This window comes from Coniophora puteana (genome assembly GCF_000271625.1).
Source record: "Coniophora puteana RWD-64-598 SS2 unplaced genomic scaffold CONPUscaffold_10, whole genome shotgun sequence".
Taxonomy (NCBI): Eukaryota; Fungi; Basidiomycota; class Agaricomycetes; order Boletales; family Coniophoraceae; genus Coniophora; species Coniophora puteana.
The window spans coordinates 824,124-840,383 of NW_006913062.1; the positions used below are offsets into that span (position 1 = coordinate 824,124).

At 59.0% G+C, this 16,260-nt stretch overlaps 6 protein-coding genes across 6 annotated transcripts; 4 read left to right on the forward strand and 2 right to left on the reverse strand.

Annotated features, from left to right (window-relative positions):
• Positions 1 to 6: 6 nt before the first annotated feature.
• On the forward strand, positions 7 to 3,131 carry CONPUDRAFT_167386 (Gpi16 subunit GPI transamidase component; the record flags this gene model as incomplete). The annotated part of the gene is made up of 10 exons (XM_007773222.1): positions 7 to 274; positions 480 to 735; positions 794 to 1,263; positions 1,328 to 1,489; positions 1,549 to 1,608; positions 1,677 to 1,883; positions 1,948 to 2,695; positions 2,754 to 2,848; positions 2,918 to 3,024; positions 3,086 to 3,131. The coding sequence occupies 7 exons, from the start codon at positions 7 to 9 to the stop codon at positions 2,412 to 2,414; spliced, it is 1,890 nt and encodes a 629-aa protein (XP_007771412.1). The 3' UTR covers positions 2,415 to 2,695; positions 2,754 to 2,848; positions 2,918 to 3,024; positions 3,086 to 3,131.
• Positions 3,132 to 3,146: 15 nt separating this feature from the next.
• CONPUDRAFT_83799 (uncharacterized protein) lies at positions 3,147 to 3,898 on the reverse strand. The gene is made up of 4 exons (XM_007773223.1): positions 3,708 to 3,898; positions 3,593 to 3,651; positions 3,301 to 3,505; positions 3,147 to 3,235 (listed from the first exon to the last, which is right to left on the reverse strand). The coding sequence occupies exons 1-3, from the start codon at positions 3,750 to 3,752 to the stop codon at positions 3,331 to 3,333; spliced, it is 279 nt and encodes a 92-aa protein (XP_007771413.1). The 5' UTR covers positions 3,753 to 3,898; the 3' UTR covers positions 3,147 to 3,235; positions 3,301 to 3,330.
• Positions 3,899 to 7,383: 3,485 nt separating this feature from the next.
• CONPUDRAFT_145622 (uncharacterized protein) lies at positions 7,384 to 8,700 on the forward strand (the record flags this gene model as incomplete). Its single annotated transcript, XM_007773224.1, has 3 exons — positions 7,384 to 7,452; positions 7,514 to 8,455; positions 8,512 to 8,700. 3 exons carry the CDS (start codon positions 7,384 to 7,386, stop codon positions 8,524 to 8,526), a joined length of 1,026 nt encoding a protein of 341 aa, XP_007771414.1. The 3' UTR covers positions 8,527 to 8,700.
• Positions 8,701 to 9,244: 544 nt separating this feature from the next.
• CONPUDRAFT_167389 (uncharacterized protein) lies at positions 9,245 to 11,813 on the reverse strand (the record flags this gene model as incomplete). Its single annotated transcript, XM_007773225.1, has 5 exons — positions 9,245 to 10,532; positions 10,655 to 10,680; positions 10,746 to 11,069; positions 11,142 to 11,329; positions 11,508 to 11,813. The coding sequence occupies 5 exons, from the start codon at positions 11,811 to 11,813 to the stop codon at positions 9,934 to 9,936; spliced, it is 1,443 nt and encodes a 480-aa protein (XP_007771415.1). The 3' UTR covers positions 9,245 to 9,933.
• Positions 11,814 to 12,470: 657 nt separating this feature from the next.
• CONPUDRAFT_61042 (Pkinase-domain-containing protein) lies at positions 12,471 to 13,530 on the forward strand (the record flags this gene model as incomplete). Its single annotated transcript, XM_007772949.1, has 2 exons — positions 12,471 to 13,379; positions 13,435 to 13,530. Coding segments are annotated over 2 exons (1,005 nt in total), but the record flags the coding sequence as incomplete, so codon positions are not given.
• Positions 13,531 to 14,323: 793 nt separating this feature from the next.
• Positions 14,324 to 16,153, forward strand: CONPUDRAFT_83800 (uncharacterized protein). The gene is made up of 2 exons (XM_007773226.1): positions 14,324 to 15,076; positions 15,145 to 16,153. The coding sequence occupies exons 1-2, from the start codon at positions 14,467 to 14,469 to the stop codon at positions 16,080 to 16,082; spliced, it is 1,548 nt and encodes a 515-aa protein (XP_007771416.1). The 5' UTR covers positions 14,324 to 14,466; the 3' UTR covers positions 16,083 to 16,153.
• The last annotated feature ends 107 nt before the right edge of the window (positions 16,154 to 16,260 follow it).

Sequence of the window (16,260 nt, forward strand, 5' to 3'; positions counted from 1 at the left end):
CTGGCCATGACACCCTGCGCATTCAGACTCACGAAATGCCTCCTCGCACTCGGCCTCTTCTCCCTCGCCTCCACCTCCGCCTCCGCGTCTTCAGGCCCAGGACAGGGACACGCGGCGCCTATACAGGCACGAGAAACGTTCGATGAGAGCCTGACGCTCCGCCCGCTGCCAGACGGGCGCGTGTCTGCTGCGTTCGAGTTTAAGACGGTGGTGCGCGGGGCTAGGCCGCGCGAGCCGGGGAGTTTGGGGAGAGCGAGGGAGGAGGGGGATGTGTGTACGTTTTTAAGGTTGTGTGGTGTGTGGATGTGACTTGGAGCTGACTGGATAACCCTTGCCGCTCGCGGTGTGATATTACGCTGTTCATGGGTATACGCTCGCTCGAATCGAATCGAATTCGATACACGGGTCATCGAAATGACGACCGGACATGTCCCACCCACAACGATGATGATGATGATGATGATTATGTGAAAGGACAGCCCAGCACTACGCGCTCTTCCCGCTCGAGCTCGGCCAGATTCTGCGCGCACACGCCGTCGCGGAGCTGCACCTCGGCCTGCGCGCGGGGAAGTGGGACTACGACGCGTGGGGCGCGCCCGGCGCGTGGACAACAGCAGACCCGTCACCCGAGCCACATGCTGGCGTTGGCGCCGGTGCAGCGGGTGCGGCGACGGGCGCGGAGCTCTATGCGTGGATGGGGGATGCAGGCGGGGGCGAGGGCGAGGGCGGCGTTTCGTGCGTCCTTCCTCCTCTCCTCACAGCGCAGCGTATAAGGCGGCTAACGAGGCGGCAGGATCGACGACCGGTGGACCGGCCTGCGCAGCGCGCTCGCGGGCCTCTTCTGCGCGTCGCTCGAGTCGCTCGACGAGCGGCGCACGTGTGCGCCCGCGGACGCGTTCCCGCCCTCTGGGACCTTGCCTCCTCTCGCGTCCCAGTACCGCCCTCGGTCCAACGCGAGCGGCTCGTCAATAGGTGCGGGAGGAGGAGGATACTACGAGCTGCGCCACGCGCTGCAGCCCGCCGAGCACGTGTGCACGGAGAACCTGACGCCGTTCGTGCGCCTGCTGCCGTGCAAGGCCGCGGCCGGGCTCGGGCGGCTGCTGAACCCGCAGAAGCTGTTCGGCGCGGACTGGCATGGCTTGGGTGTGCACGTGCGGTGGGTGGCGCCGGGTGGGGGCGGCGGGGAGGGCGGGGTTGAGCTGGTGTTGGCTGCGCAGGGGGTGTTTGATCCGGTGAGGCTGAGCGGGAGCTACAGGAGTCGAGGTGCGTGGGTTTACGAATGAACACGTCTGTGTAACGGTGTTCTCTGACATTATGGGCGATGTAGATTGGTCTTTCCAGCGGCTATTCGACCGCCTTGTCGAGGCGCGGTGCCCTGTCGCGCGCAGCAGCCGTGTGTACGTCGAGCTCCCGCAGGACGTTGCGTACTCGGTCGTTCCTGAGCCGACAAAGGTGGAGGGTGCGGTGGCGATGTACGATCTTCTTGCTGGTATGTCGGCCTTTTTCATTCAGACAGCACCGAACTGAGGAGCGTGTGCGATGCACCAGAAAATGCAGAACGAGTAGATGTCTCCCTCCGCTACCTCCTCGAAAAGCAGTTCCAATACCGTGCGTATCTAGCCTTCGCCTCGCGATCTCACAACGCCTGCTGAACACCCCCGCTGTCTATTCCACAGCGACCGCCCGCCCGCCCTCGCTCTCACCGCTGACTGTGCGCCGCGCACTACACGGCACATCGCAAGCGCACGGCGCGCTCGCCGTAAGCGTGACGAACAACCTTGACACCCCCGTCCGCGTGGGCTACCTCGAGACGCTCCCCGCGCTCGTCACGCTCTGGCTGCACACACTCACCGTCACACTCGACGGCGACGCCCGGCCGCGCAGTACGCTTTTCCCCCTCCCTTGCTCCCACCACATGCTGCTCACGCGACTACGCACCCCCCGCAGACGATCTGCTCACAGACCTGACCTACCAGCCACCCCTCCCGCACGGCGCACACACGGGCCCGTCCGTGCTGCAAGCCGCGCTCGCGATCCCGCCGCGCGCGACGCTCCGTCTCTCGGTGGACATGGGCAAGGCGTTTTTGCGGTACACGGAGCACCAGCCGGACGCGATGCGCGGGTGGGACCTCCCCGGCGCCGTGTTCTTCCCGCTCGCCCTCGACGACAAATCGTACGGCGCCGGGCTCGCGAGTGCGAAGAACAGTAACGAGACGGCGGTGGCGACGACGATCGGGTATAGAATTCATACGCCGAATCTGCTCGTGGACCTCGCGACGCCGGATTTTAGCATGCCGTATAATGTGATCATTCTCAGCTGCACGCTCATCACGCTTATCTTTGGGAGCGTTTTCAATATGCTTACGAGGCGGTGGGTGTTGGTCGATATGGACGAGGGGTTGGACGTTGAATAGGACGTTGCTTGGTGCTATTAATCCAGTCGTTGTGTACAAGTGTCCATCTAAGTTATGTTACTAGAGAAGCGATCGCGGAGGGGTGTCGGTTGTAATGTAGGGATCGCGATGGGACATGGGGTGTATATTTATCTGACGAGAAGATTCATGCCAGCATGCGGGTGAAAGAACAGAACAGAACGCAATGGGAGGAAATCCGGCGCATTACACGAGAATGACCGCTATAAGCAATGCAAGAAGGATGATGATGAGTATCGTGATACACCAGCCTGACTTGGTCTCTGTCGGGATAAAGCGTTTGAGCATGTAAATGTCTGTGCGAGCTGCGTGCCGACTGACCTTCGGTGTCACGCAGGAACTTGCGCATCTTCAGCATTGCGCCCGCGAGCTTGGTGTCTGTCCGATCGACCCCCGACTCGAGGCCGTCGAGCATCCTGCCACAGACGGCGCAGAGTAGAGCGATTAGTGCATTAACTCTTGGGGACAGGTCGGACTAGACGCACTCGTTGTGCTCCCCGATCTCACGGCCCATCAGGCCCGCCTGCTCCGCGAGGTTGGTGAGCGTGCCGGATATCGAGTCCATGATGCCATCTTGCTGGTGCAGCATAAGCTGTGCGCCAGTTCGCTGTCAACCTGGCGCCTCCGCATAGCATGAGAGAGTAAGAGCACACCTGCTGCTCCTCCTGTGCCCATGCCGCCTGCGAATCCTCCTCTTCGTCTGGCCGTGGTGACTGTGCGCCTTGGGGAAGCGGCGAGCGCGAGCCGCTCGGGAAGAACGGCGACGCGTCTGGCGAGAAGGGCGACTTGGTGCGCGATGGAGGCTACGGGGTGGTGCCAGTGAATATGAAGTTATCTTCCCTTGCAACCAAGTGTGATGAGGACTCACCACAGTGCCTTCAACCTCCGCTCTCATGTCCTATCCTTGCATGCAAGACATGCCCAGCCCAGTGTCAACCTGGTATGCCACTGAGCGGGGGGAAGCGTGGATGCTGACCTCGATCTGCACCCGGACTTTGCTGACATACTTGCGCCTGAGAGTAACCTCCTTCTCGTCGATACCGAACATGCGCGGCCCCGTTTCCTCCACTATCCTGTGCACCCATGGATGCGAGCGAGCGAGGTCCAGTCAGCTGCTGCGGACACGCTTCACACTTAGGCAGAAGTAGGCGCGTGCGTACTTTACGCTCTCCTCGAGGTCCTCGAGGTCGGCTTCCAGTGCCGCGAGGGTTGCTTTGAGCTTGAGATCTCACTGAGATGGGGATATACCGTGGAGAAACGAAAGATGGTGCGCACCTCGCTACGCGCCCAGACGAGCTCCTCGCTGCCCTCGCGGGCCATGTTGCGTATGCGGAGGTAGGACGAGCGCAGTTGGCCCGCCGTTTGGAGCGACGTCTCTATCTCTTGTTGCACTGCATGGTATGGATCTGTGGACATGGCGTCGCTCTTTCGTTTGTGGTGTGCTGGTCTGCAGACGCTGGAGATCGTGGCGGAATGACAAGACAGTGAGGGGAATTCTCCGCGGTCGCGTCGGCGCACACAGGGGCAAACACGACTTGTAATATGTCGACCACCGACTTGCCATTTGTCTAAACGGCTTTCTCTGAAGTTTACCCTTCACCCGTTTCCTTGTTCTACGACTTATGGGTACTCATGTATACTGCACAGATCTCACTATCGCTCGTCCTGGGAGACGCTGCCATTACAGATCACTTAGGCTAAGTCCATGGCATTGAACAGCTTCGGGTTTTCCCTCTTGGAAAGGACCTTCCTCTCGGTCTATGAGCTCATTACGGGAAGTTATGGTGTCATCCTGGATTCACGAGCACACAACCAGCTAGGGGACCTGCTTAGAAGAGTTGCGAGAAGGTTTGCGAGAAGGCTTAGACCGTCACCTTTAGGGAGAGCCCGTCCCGGGGTACGGATCGTTACGGGCGATGAAGGCGTGCGCCCAACACGGCTGGGAAAGCGACCTTCTGGTTGTTTGCCCTTCTTTGACAATAGTTAAGTTGACGGTGTCTCAGGCTTACATCTTACAGATTGGCGGAATGTCAACGGCAACGTCACACTGAGGTGTGCGACGCGTTTATGAGAAGGCGACTGACGGGGTTAAGTAAGTATGTCTCGTGCTGGCGACAAGGACGCAAATGAGCTGCTCATGTTTGGAACGTACTCTGCACCTTAGCATCTTTTAGGCTCGACTTTCCCGCAGCCTCTGCACATGCTACACCTATCCTAGTCCTATCCTGGTCGGCGCGTTGGCCACTCTCAGGGGCTTGTAAGAGCTCTATCGCGTAGATCAAGGACCCTCTGGCAAGATCTCGCCGAGGGGCTCGATTCGGATGCGTACCGCATGGTCTCGCAGCGGGAGTTCATTGCGTTCTTCTCTCCGGGAAGTGATACACTCCGTCAATCACGCAGCTTCGCAAGGACTCTGTTCACTTCCTCCTTGACCTGACGGATTGGCGCCCATGTCATCATCGAATTTGAAGGTTCGCATTGTCAAGTATCTCCTTTGAGCCTCAGCACTCTGTCAGACGGACACTAACTTGTAGATGACTTCGTTCATCTCTCCGGGGAACTCGCCTTGTGAGATGTCCAAGGCTTCTGACCCCGCAACTCAGATCTGGCGTGCACTGTCATTTTCGTATCCAGATCTAGAATAGCAACGGGTGAAGTGGTTGCTGTGGTTGGAACGGCGCTTGAAGGTTAGCCAACGTCGTAAACTCTCTTAACTTTTACTGGCCTAAAAGCGCAGAGTTATCCGGTCTATGGTGTATGGCACACGACCTCAGTATTGTATGGAGAAAGTCCAGACCACCGGCGGCAGACGCCGTATTGAATGTAGTTTATCCTATGTAAATCCGGGTTCGCGAAAACTTACAGGCAATTTTAGACTCTGCGGAGAACAATGATGGCATCCCTGACGCCTTCTTGGCGTCTTCTCGCGACAAACCAACCTCTCACTGGTTTGAGCGTTGTATTCAGACGACTTCATTCTCTGCAACCTTGTTGATCTCTTCAGGGCGTATGATGGGCGCCCGGTGTATCTCAAACGCTTGATGGGAGGGGAAAATGTTGCGCACATGTCCAGAATGATGCATCTCACCATTTCAGAATTTGTTCGGTCTTTGTCGTCATTTCAATGCTCGGTGAGCCTCGGCCAACGCTGCCTATTCTTAGAAGAGATTAGCATCCTGTACTACAAATTCCCAAGTTTACTGATAACGTTTTCTAGATCACGGACTTATACACAGCACAGCACACGACCACTTGCGATAAGCTCTGGATCCGTTTGATGAACCAGGAACGCTCCGGTGGGGCGTGTCACGCGACCAGAACCCGGGAAAAATGCTCGGAGCAGACTTGATCACTCGCGACGGACTTACGAAGCACAGCACATTTCATAGCCTCGTGTTATGCTCGCGACCCGTTTTCATTTGCTTGTACGTACCAAACAGCCACTCTATCTTGCCTGCTCCTTCGCTTTGCCGGATCGCGCGGTTATTCTGGCCAACAGCACTTCGAGTTTACACATCGTCGTTAACTTACATGTTCACGACGCATGGGTCCGGCGCTGATGCGGTCTTGTGGCGTGCCGCGCATTTCATCACTGTCAGTGCAGAAAGCTGCCGTCAGGTACGCTCTGCGGCACGCAACGAGGAAGACGAAGATCGTGATACTTCGCTCCGCACCGGCGGCTGGGAACGACAGAGGCCTTCCGAACAACGAGGAGACCGCGCATCTGGGCACGGTGGCAGAGTGTCATCGCGTTCCAATTTCTGTTTGCGCCACTTCTGTGTCCTACGGTTGCAGCACCCACCAAGGCTGCTTTGGTGGTCTCCAACTCGAGCATGGACGGCTTCGCTTCTTGATTTTCGAAGGGTTTGAAGCGAGAAAACGTCAGACAGGGGTTTGGCGCTGCCGAGTCGTACAGCATGCGAGCCGTGTATGTAATGATGTGCGGCGGTTCCACTGGCACCTGGATTAGCGGCCCATTGAGTGGGTCTTCTGATCAAGAGACCAATCGCAGCTGGGCACAACGCGGCGGAAAGAGCAACTGATGCAAGAGGAGCTTAATCTGACGAATGCTTTCGACGTGCTATGTTCTGGGACTAGTAATTGTGAGTACATACCCCAAAGATGCATCCCAAGTACCTGGATTTGCTCAGTGTCGTTTCAAGGCTCGCCGCTGACAAGACGCATAACAACCTCCATTGAACAATTGGGGGCCCCACTTCGCTACATTTCTGCTCACACGACCAACAAATCTCTATGTAAAACTTTCAGGGACGGCTCACAGGAATTTGCGCTCGTGCGACCAAGATCTTCACGGTTGATCGTTCCGCGGTCCGACAATGTCGCATAACGACTAACCCTGATCTGATGGGGATTGTCGAACGCTATATTTGGTACGTGACTAAAGCGGAGAGCATGGTGGGGTCATGCTTGGTGTTGGACTGTTTTCTTACAGAAAAGAGATGACTACGGGGAGGAGAAATAGCAAACTCAACGCGATCTACGGGTAAGACCTAGTAGCTTGATGAGTATGCTAAAATCGTCAGAAAGTTAGCAGCACTCAAGATCTCGACAAAGGTTTCGACTTGTCTTTTGGATTGCCATAAATCCTTTGAAACAACAAAGGATCCGACAAGTGCTTCTTCGAACGCACCACCGCCGATTCTCCGTTTTCCAAGAAGGTTATGCGCCCATAGAGACGCGTGATCGATCGCTCGGAAGGCGATGGCGGTGCGTATTCATCTCAGTTGGCCGTCTCTCACTCTTTTGCACACTTTGCCATAATGTTTCGTTCTTACGCATTCCACCCTCAATGAGGACGGGAAGCCCTGACAAAAAAACACATAAATACAGGCCCTTCTTCCGCTTCCTTTTCTCCAGACCACTTCTCCCAGTCGTCCAACCAAGCCAAGCTTCTTACGTCTTTTAACAAACCCAAATTTCTTCAACCATCATGATCTTCAACAAGCTTTCTATGCTCGCCGTCGCTGCGGTCATGACCGCCGCGGTTGCTGCTCCCGTTGTAAGCTTCCTCATTTTCTAGTTGCACGACCTCTGGTGCTGATTTCGATTTTCTATCATAGCCTGAGCCCGTCACCGTCCGTGCTCCGGTCACTGTTCGCAGCCCCGTCACTGTTCGCTCGCCGGTCACCGTCCGCGCCCCAGTTACTGTCCGTTCCCCAGTTACTGTCCGTTCCCCAGTTACTGTCCGTAGCCCCGTCACCGTCCGTTCCCCGGTGACGGTTCGCAGCCCCGTCACTGTGCGCTCTCCCGTGACGGTTCGCTCTCCCGTCACCGTGCGCCGCCGTGCTCCGGTCACTGTTCGCTCTCCCGTGACGGTTCGCTCCCCGGTCACTGTCAGGCGCCGCGCGCCCGTCACTGTTCGTAGCCCCGTCACTGTTCGTAGCCCCGTCACCGTGCGCCGCCGTGCGCCCGTTACTGTGCGCTCCCCGGTTACCGTCCGCTCTCCCGTGACGGTCCGCCGCCGTGCCCCCGTCACCGTTCGCTCCCCGGTGACGGTGCGCTCGCCCGTTACTGTCCGCAGCCCCGTCACTGTGCGTCGCCGTGCGCCTGTTACCGTTCGCTCGCCCGTGACGGTCCGTGCCCCGGTGACTGTCCGCTCGCCCGTCACTGTCCGTAGCCCGGTTACCGTGCGCTCTCCCGTCACTGTCCGTCGTCGCTCGCCCGTGACTGTGCGCTCCCCGGTTACTGTCCGTAGCCCCGTCACTGTCCGCCGCCGTGCCCCAGTGACCGTACGCTCGCCCGTGACGGTTCGCTCCCCGGTTACCATCCGCCGCCGTGCGCCCGTCACCGTTCGCTCGCCCGTGACTGTCCGCCGCCGCTCGCCCGTGACTGTGCGCTCCCCGGTTACTGTCCGTAGCCCGGTCACCGTGCGCTCGCCCGTCACCGTTCGCAGCCCGGTCACTGTTCGTTCGCCCGTGACTGTTCGCAGCCCCGTTACCGTCCGCTCGCCCGTGACTGTGCGCAGCCCGGTCACCGTCCGTGCCCCTGTCACTGTCCGTGCCGTAAGTCCTCTCAGTCAACCGTTGATGACCATCGCGCTAACTTGTTCATTCTCTAGGTCGAGCTCGACTAAATGGTTGAACTTGCTCGGGTAGCACGCCCGGCAGTCTACACAAGGATGAAGTTAACGATCCAAGAAGCTTTGAAGCGGCTCTCATGATATGATAAACCTCAGAAAACGCAGTAGATATATCGTGGCATTGAATTGTAGCACTTGTATTGAATGCAAGTCGTTTTTGTGGTCTCCTTTTCGAGTGTGATGTCAGTCAGTTATGCCGGCTTTGGGGTTTTGCAAGTTGCCTGATATTCGTTTTTGTGAGCTTTGATTGTAGCGACTAGTTCATCAGTTCACTGGCGATTTTGTTGAACTAATAATGGCCAATATTTAATCTGAACATTGAAGTCGCTTCGAAGTTTGAAGTATCTCTGGTTTATTTACAAGCAAAAGGCTGGAATTCAAACGCAAGTTGGGCATAGAGTCGGTATGCCTTTCAAGTCGAAGTCTGCCATCGCGGCGGCTTCCGTCATTTTCCCACAATCCTCCACTCAGCCTCCAGTAGTATGGCAGTTCTGAGCAGCTCTAAACGGCTCAACGTCCTTACATCCTCGCTTGTGTGTAAACAATACGGACAACGCGTGCGCAACACGCGGACAATGCACCAAAACACGACACACTCAACGCCTCCTTGCCTCCCAACAGGTCCAAGAGGGTACAAGTATACCACAGCGCGGTACTCCACTCCGAGGACCGACACCAGTATCTCGCAGGAACGTTCGCGCGCTGCGCACCACCGCACATTAATATTATTCTTCCAAGCTCAACGTCCACGCGCTATCATGATTAACTGTATGTACAGCTCTTCGCTGGAAATACTTAAATATTAACCTGGTCTACGTGGACGTGAAATGTATAATCAAGCTAGGAGAATAAAGAAAGACAAGTAAAATAGAAATGTCCAATCAGATAGACACACATTCTTTTCCTCGTAAAAAAACGGGCTAATACGCTGCCACACGACGCGATGCAGAACGTAGGCATGTATTCCTGCATAACCACAACGAGTATTATGCGTGTGGGGGATAGAACTGGGTAAACCGGGCGGACGGACGTGAAGGCAACAACGTAGCGGTGAGGAGTAGGACCAAGAGGTCGCTGTGCGCATGGCAAGCGCAAGTCGAAATAATGAAAGAAGATTGCCGTGGTATGTACGTAGCCTTGCGGCGTTTTCAAAGAAGGTTTGTAAATGAAAAAAGAAGGGAGCTTGCAAGAAACATGGAAGCGCTCTACGACGAAGCCAAGTGTCTGCGGTCCGCACCAAAACGAGGAAATAAAAAACAGAGGGGAAGAATAATGTGTGGAATATAATTGACTGGAATGATAAAAAAAAATCGAATCGATGAATGAACGGATGTATATACGAATGAAAAGTAAAAGAGAGATAACCACAACGAACACAAGTCCAAGTCGCCAGCCCCACGCTCACTCCCGCCGGATATTCGTATACGCCGGCGGCAGCTCGACCGTCTCGGGCTCCTCCTCCCCCTCCCCGTGCTCGTCCTCCTCCGCCGGCACCACGCCCGCATCGTCGTGCTGAATAATATTCACAGGCCGCAGCTGCCGCATGCCCGCCGCGCTCTTGCGCGAGCTGCTCACCACCGTCGATCCGCTCGGCGCCGGCGCGTCCCCACCGTGCCCGTGCCCTGCAGCACTCGCACCGGCACCGACACCGTACCCGTACCCGCTCTCCGTCGGCGTCCCCGCGCGCGCTCCACCGACTTCCGAGATATAGTGCGACGAGCGATGCGACCGCGCGTCGTCCCCCGCCCCGCCCGCCCCGCCGGCAACAGTCGAGGGCGCAGCGGCGAGGAACGGCTCGGGGCGGTAAAAGTGGTCCGCGGCGCCGTCGGCGCTGTCGCCGCGGGCGAGGCCGTCGCGCTCGTCGGCCTCGCGCTCGCCGTGCAGCAGGTCGACGGGGCGCGCGTGCCCCGCGGACACGGCTTTGGCGGTGCGTCGCCGGATGAGGAAGAACGCGAGGAGGGCGAGGATGGCGATGGCTGCGACGCCGCCGATTGTGCCGCCTGTAAGAACACAATGATCAGTATGGAAGGTTTCGTGGGCGGATCATGGGTGGAGATGTGAATAGGGTAGAAACGTGGGTGGAGCGCGAAGATATGAAGGTGGGAAAAGGGGGGACACATACCGACGATGGCGCCTATGTTCGGTGAGCTGTTGTCGAGAACGCACAAGAACGTGAGATTGCGCCCATTTCCACACACTGCAAAGACACGTACCTGCCCCCACCGCTTCCACCCGTTGTCGAAGACCCATCTGCATTGGTCGGGTAGCTGCCACCAGCGGGCGAACCAGGCGTCGAAGATGGCGAGGTCGAGTTGAGGCAGCTCGACGAGGGGAATTGGCCGGCGGCGACACCGTACTGCTCGCTGCCGCCGGACCCGATGCCGCGCTGGTCGCCCGCGACGAGGAGCATGGTCGTGCCCGAGCGCAGAGGCGGGACCCACTGGAAGCCTGTGCCCTCGTTCGGTTGTTGTGACGTCTGGCCGATGGGGATGGAGAACGAGTTGCCGCCTGGGATTACACCCTGGAACTGTGGAGTTCTATACATAACGCGTTGAAGTTCGCGCGATAAGCGAGGGATAGTTGGGCAGGTGAACGTGGAGTTTACGCACCCTTGCACACCGTCGAACCAGTATAGCCGCGAAGCGTTGCACTGCACGAGCTGGTTGGGCGGGTCGATGGAGAAGCTGAATGCTGGCTGGACCATATTGGTGGCGTTGAAGCAGCTCGAGTCGGAGCTGCCGAGCACGGTCGCGGCAACGCTCGTGCCACCGCTGCCGAAGCCGCTGCTATCGCTGACCTAGAGGGGGTGGGGTAGAGAACGTCTGGTCAGCGGGCCTGTTGGAAGAAGGGCCGTAATCGCCGTATCGCGTGCCCGCATCGGTCTGGCCGATGCGCAGCGGTGATCCGATCGCGGAGAGCTAGCCCGGTGTTGGACTGCACTAAGGTGTGAGAGAAATTGGAGGAGAGGAGCTCACCACGGCGACAAACTGAGAATTCTGGGGGTAGGCGAGCTGGAAGGATATTGAGGTAGAGTCGCCGTCGAAGGCCCTGTCCTGGATGGTGCGGACCTCGACGTTGTTGGGGAGTGGGGATGGGCCGAAGGGTATGATGACGACTCTGTATGGAGGTTGGCCGCCATTGCCTGTTATGCTGAGGGAGAGGTTCTGGCATTGCTTTGGCTGGTCGTTGAAGACGAAGGAGTATGCGTTTGAGGCAGCGATGAAGAGGGCGATGGGGGAGAGGAGGCGGGGGAGGAGGGCGAGTGGTGTTGGAGGTGGCATGTTTCGTGAATGGATTAGAAGAAATGTAATAATAACAGAAAAGGAGAACTGTGACTGAGCACTGGCTGCCCTTGGTCGGGGGAGAAGGCAAAGGCCGGGTGAAGGCGACAAGTGAGTTGGTGAGTTGTCAGCCAGCGGGGAGTGCAACCGGTAACTGTGACGTGACTGCAGATGCTTCTCCTCACTCACCCCGCGCCTTATTCGGGGAGCTCCATCCTCGTTCCACCACTCCGCAGCACCAGCCCTTCCTATTATCCCTTGTCACAACCACTCTCACTCACCGGGACGCGTCGCGCGATGAGCTCCACTTCCGTCGGGATGCACCGTAGCTAAATCAGTCCTCCAATGACGACGATGTTCCCACGATGCGCCGATTACCCTCCGGCGTTTTTGAGTTCCAGACCCTGATTCCATTTCAATCTTCCCACGCCCCAAATATGGCCTTCCAAGTACGAACTTCGAACGCCTCTTCCTGTTTGTTTTCGACCACCTCTTGTCCTCTCCACCAATTCCTGCACGCCGGTCGTAGCAGACGACACACCACATATCTTTTATTGTAGCTCACACTTAATCTATCCTACACCTTCTATTGTCTCTCCATTCTTTCCTAGCTCTTGAATCTCTCTTGTCTTCAGCCACACTTTCTTTCTAGCGACCATGGACCAGTTCGATGACACTCCCCGCGCCCCGCCCCTAAAGTATACCGCCCACCTCGGCACACGCTGGCAGAAAGAAAAAGACGCCGCAGAAAACGGCTCCTTCGACTTCCCCGGCGACCCAAAGTTCATCGGCAGCTGGATCCTCGGCGAGTGCATCGGCAAAGGCGCCTCGGGACGCGTCCGCATCGCCCGCCACCGCACAACCCGCCAGCTCGCCGCCGTAAAGATCCTCCCCATCCAGCCCCTGATCCACTCACGCGCTTCCTTGTCTACCCAGCTCGCCAAGTCCGAGAAGCAGCGCCTCGGCATCGACCGCGAGATCATCATGATGCGCCTCATGGAACACCCGAACGTCCTCCGCATATACGACGTCTACGAGGGCGACACCGAGCTCTATCTCGTCCTCGAGTACGTCGAGGGCGGCGAGCTCTTTGATTTTCTTGTCAATCGCGGCAGGCTGCCCATGCTCGAGGCCCTTGCGTTCTTCAAGCAGATTATCTATGGGCTTAACTATGCGCATACATTCAAGATTATTCATCGTGATCTCAAACCGGAAAACATCCTCATCCAGTCGATAAACCCTCCGCTCATCAAGATCGCTGACTGGGGCATGGCTGCGTTTGCCCCACCCAAGTGGCAGCTCGAGACGAGCTGCGGCAGCCCCCACTACGCCAGCCCTGAGATCGTCAATGGGCTCAAGTACGAAGGCACAGCGACGGACATCTGGAGCTGCGGCGTCATCCTATTTGCTCTCCTTACAGGCCGCCTTCCTTTTGACGACAAGAATGTGCGCGTGCTGCTGAGCAAGGTCAAGCACGGCAAGTACGAGATCCCCTCATACGTCGACCTACAGGCGCGCGATCTCCTCACGCGTATGTTGGTCGTCGACGTTGAGAAGCGTATTTCTGTACGTGGCATTTGCCTTGATATCCCTATATGCGCTCACCCACCAATTATGTCAGATTCCTGAAATCCTTGCGCACCCCTGGTTCCAGCACCCTACTCCGGGTGTCGAATACGCGCCCGCACCACCGGTCGCCAAGCTCGCGCAGCCCATCTCAGAGCCCGTCGACGATGATCTGCTCGACTCTCTGCGCGTCGTCTGGGGACGGCGCGCCGACATGCGTGCGATCCGCGCGGAGCTGCTCAGCCCGCCAGGGCAGGGTCAGCTCGCCAAGGCGTTCTACTTCCTCCTCGGGGTGTGCCGCGCGCGCACGCTCCGCGAGAACGGTATCATCCTCGACGACACGGGCTCGGGGCTGCTCTCGCCCATGCTCGTCGCGCAGGATTTCCCAGCCGCCGCTGCCGCGTCCGCGTCCATGGTCTCGGCGTGCCCTGTCTCGGGCAAAATCGTGACGAGGCAGCACCGCGCGCTGTCGATGCGCTCGCCGCCGCCGCGCTCGCCGTCGCCCCCAGGGCCTCGACAGCGCACCGATACAACCACGGTGCTAGGATCTCCGCCAGCGCTGCCGCCAAAGGACAGACATCCGCATAACAACACGCAAGCGCATCCGACGCTGCACGTCACGACGGCGATCGCGCTCTCGCCGCCGCGCACACCGGGCCCGGCTTCGAGCTCGAGGAGAAGCCCAGCCCCCAGCCCGCTCTCACCACGTACGCGCCCGCCCTCTCCTATCGGGCCCCGTGCCCAGAGTCCGACCGCACGCTCACGCCTGTTGTCTCTGTCCCGCAACGACGCAGCGCCACCCGTGGCGCGCGCGTCGAGCAGCTCGCGCCGCGCGGGAAGCAGCAGCGTGCATCATCGTGCTCCGAGTGCGAACGGCGGCGGTCAGAGTCCGCAGCACTCCTCCTCGCCGCAGCCATTCAACGCGTCGGTCTCGCCGCCTTCGGCGCATCCGAGAGCGTTTGATCTGGCGCGGTGGAGCACGCCTGCGCCCATTGCGCCTGTCTTTCAGCCGCTGCATGTGCCGATGACGCCGCCGCGAAGGGGGGATGGAGAGCGTGTTGTTAGTGGCATTGGGATCGGGATCGGGATGGAGGGTCCTGGTGGTGGTGGTGGTGGTGGTACGCAGCCGGTGCTTACGCTCGATCACCATCATACTGGCTGGAGCCCGACTGGAACGCGCCATGTCCACGGCCATGCCCATGGCTACGATACCAGTATGGGAACGAGCTCGGCGGTGGGCGACGAGTGGGTGAGCATCGAGAGTATGGACGTGGACGATATGCCGCCGGGGGATATGCGCAGTATGCCAGAGTATGATGTCGAGCACCGGGTCCACGACGCCTATGGACACGGGCACGGGTATGGGCGCGAAATGCCGTCGCACCTCGGACACGGGCAGGGGAAGGAGAAGGAGCGCAAGGGGCGCAATTTTATGGAGACGTTTTCACCGGAGAGGCTTCGTTATTCTGTGCAGGCGGACAAGGAGAACGCGAGTGGCGGGAATCTGCGCCATAGTGGGCGGGGGCTCGGGTTAAGCGCCGATGGACGTGCTGTTCTTGCGAGGGCGAATACGTCGAGGGTGGGCAGGGAGCTCAGGAATACGATGTATGAAGAGGAGCAGCAAGGTGGGTTCGCTGGCGCTGGCACTGGCAAGCGCGGGGAGACGGGCGTGGCGAAGCCCAGGTCAAGGGGGCGAGGTACGTGCGACGAGCGTATATGCGTTATGTCCTGGTGTTGATATTTTTCTTTTCTTTCTTGTTTGCAGCTCACACCGATTACGACCCGCACCACGCCAAGCGCGGGGCGCCGTACGACCACGCGCGCACGCACACGACGCACGGCGGTGGGCAGCCGCCCACGCCCAGCATCGGTGGCAACGTGCCCACGCCCATGTCCCCGCCCGGAACGTCTTCAAGCACGCGCGACGGAGCCGGATCAGGCCTCCTGGGAGCACCCGTCGGCGAAGTGCGCGGCTGGTTCGCGTCGCTCTTCCACTGGCGCAGCCACTCGTTCACGCTCGGGTCCATCGGCTCGCCGCTCGCCACGCGCGTGGAGGCGATCCGCGTGCTGCACACGCTCGGCGCGGACGTGCGGCCCGATGCGCACTCGGATGCGCTGAGCGCGACGGGCATTCTGCGCTGTGCGGTGGGCGACGTGCGGTTCCGCGCGGAGGTTATCGAGCGCGGCGGCCCGGGGAACGAGACGCCCAGCGCCGCGTCGACGACGTATTATACGCCGTCGGGCGGGATCGCGTATGCGCCTACGCCCATGCCCGTGCCCACGCCCATGCCTACGCCGAACGCGAATTACAGTATGAGCACGACGCCGCTTATAGCGCAGAGCCCCACGCACGCGACGTACACCCCAGGGCCGACGCCGACGCCGAGCCTCAACGCGAGCGCCGCGGCGTTCACGCCCGCGCTGGGCCAGCGCGCGGGCGCGAGCCTCGCCAAGGTGCTTGCGGACGACACGCACATGTGCGCGCTGGTGCTCGTGCACGAGAAGGGCCCCGTGTCGGGGTTCCGGACGGTGTGCAAGCGGCTGAGGGAGGAGTGGACGCTCGCGCCGCATAACTACGGTCATGGTGTGAGCAGCCCGGAGGCGTCGGCGGGGAGCCAGCGTGTGAGTGTGGTGTCGCCGACGTTTTCGCCTGGGGGCGGGTTTGCGGAGCAGCAGGGAGCGGCGAGGAGGGTGCTTGTGTGAGCCGAGGGTCTGGACGTGTATAGATGGGTGTAGGAGTAAGTAAGAGTTTCACGAGAAGGACAGATTTTCACATTATTGTAGCCTATCCTACCCATATCACTCAGTGTTCGCATTTTCGTGTATTCGAGCACATACTCTCGCAGATATTCAGATAAGACGGAGAGCATGATACATAGAT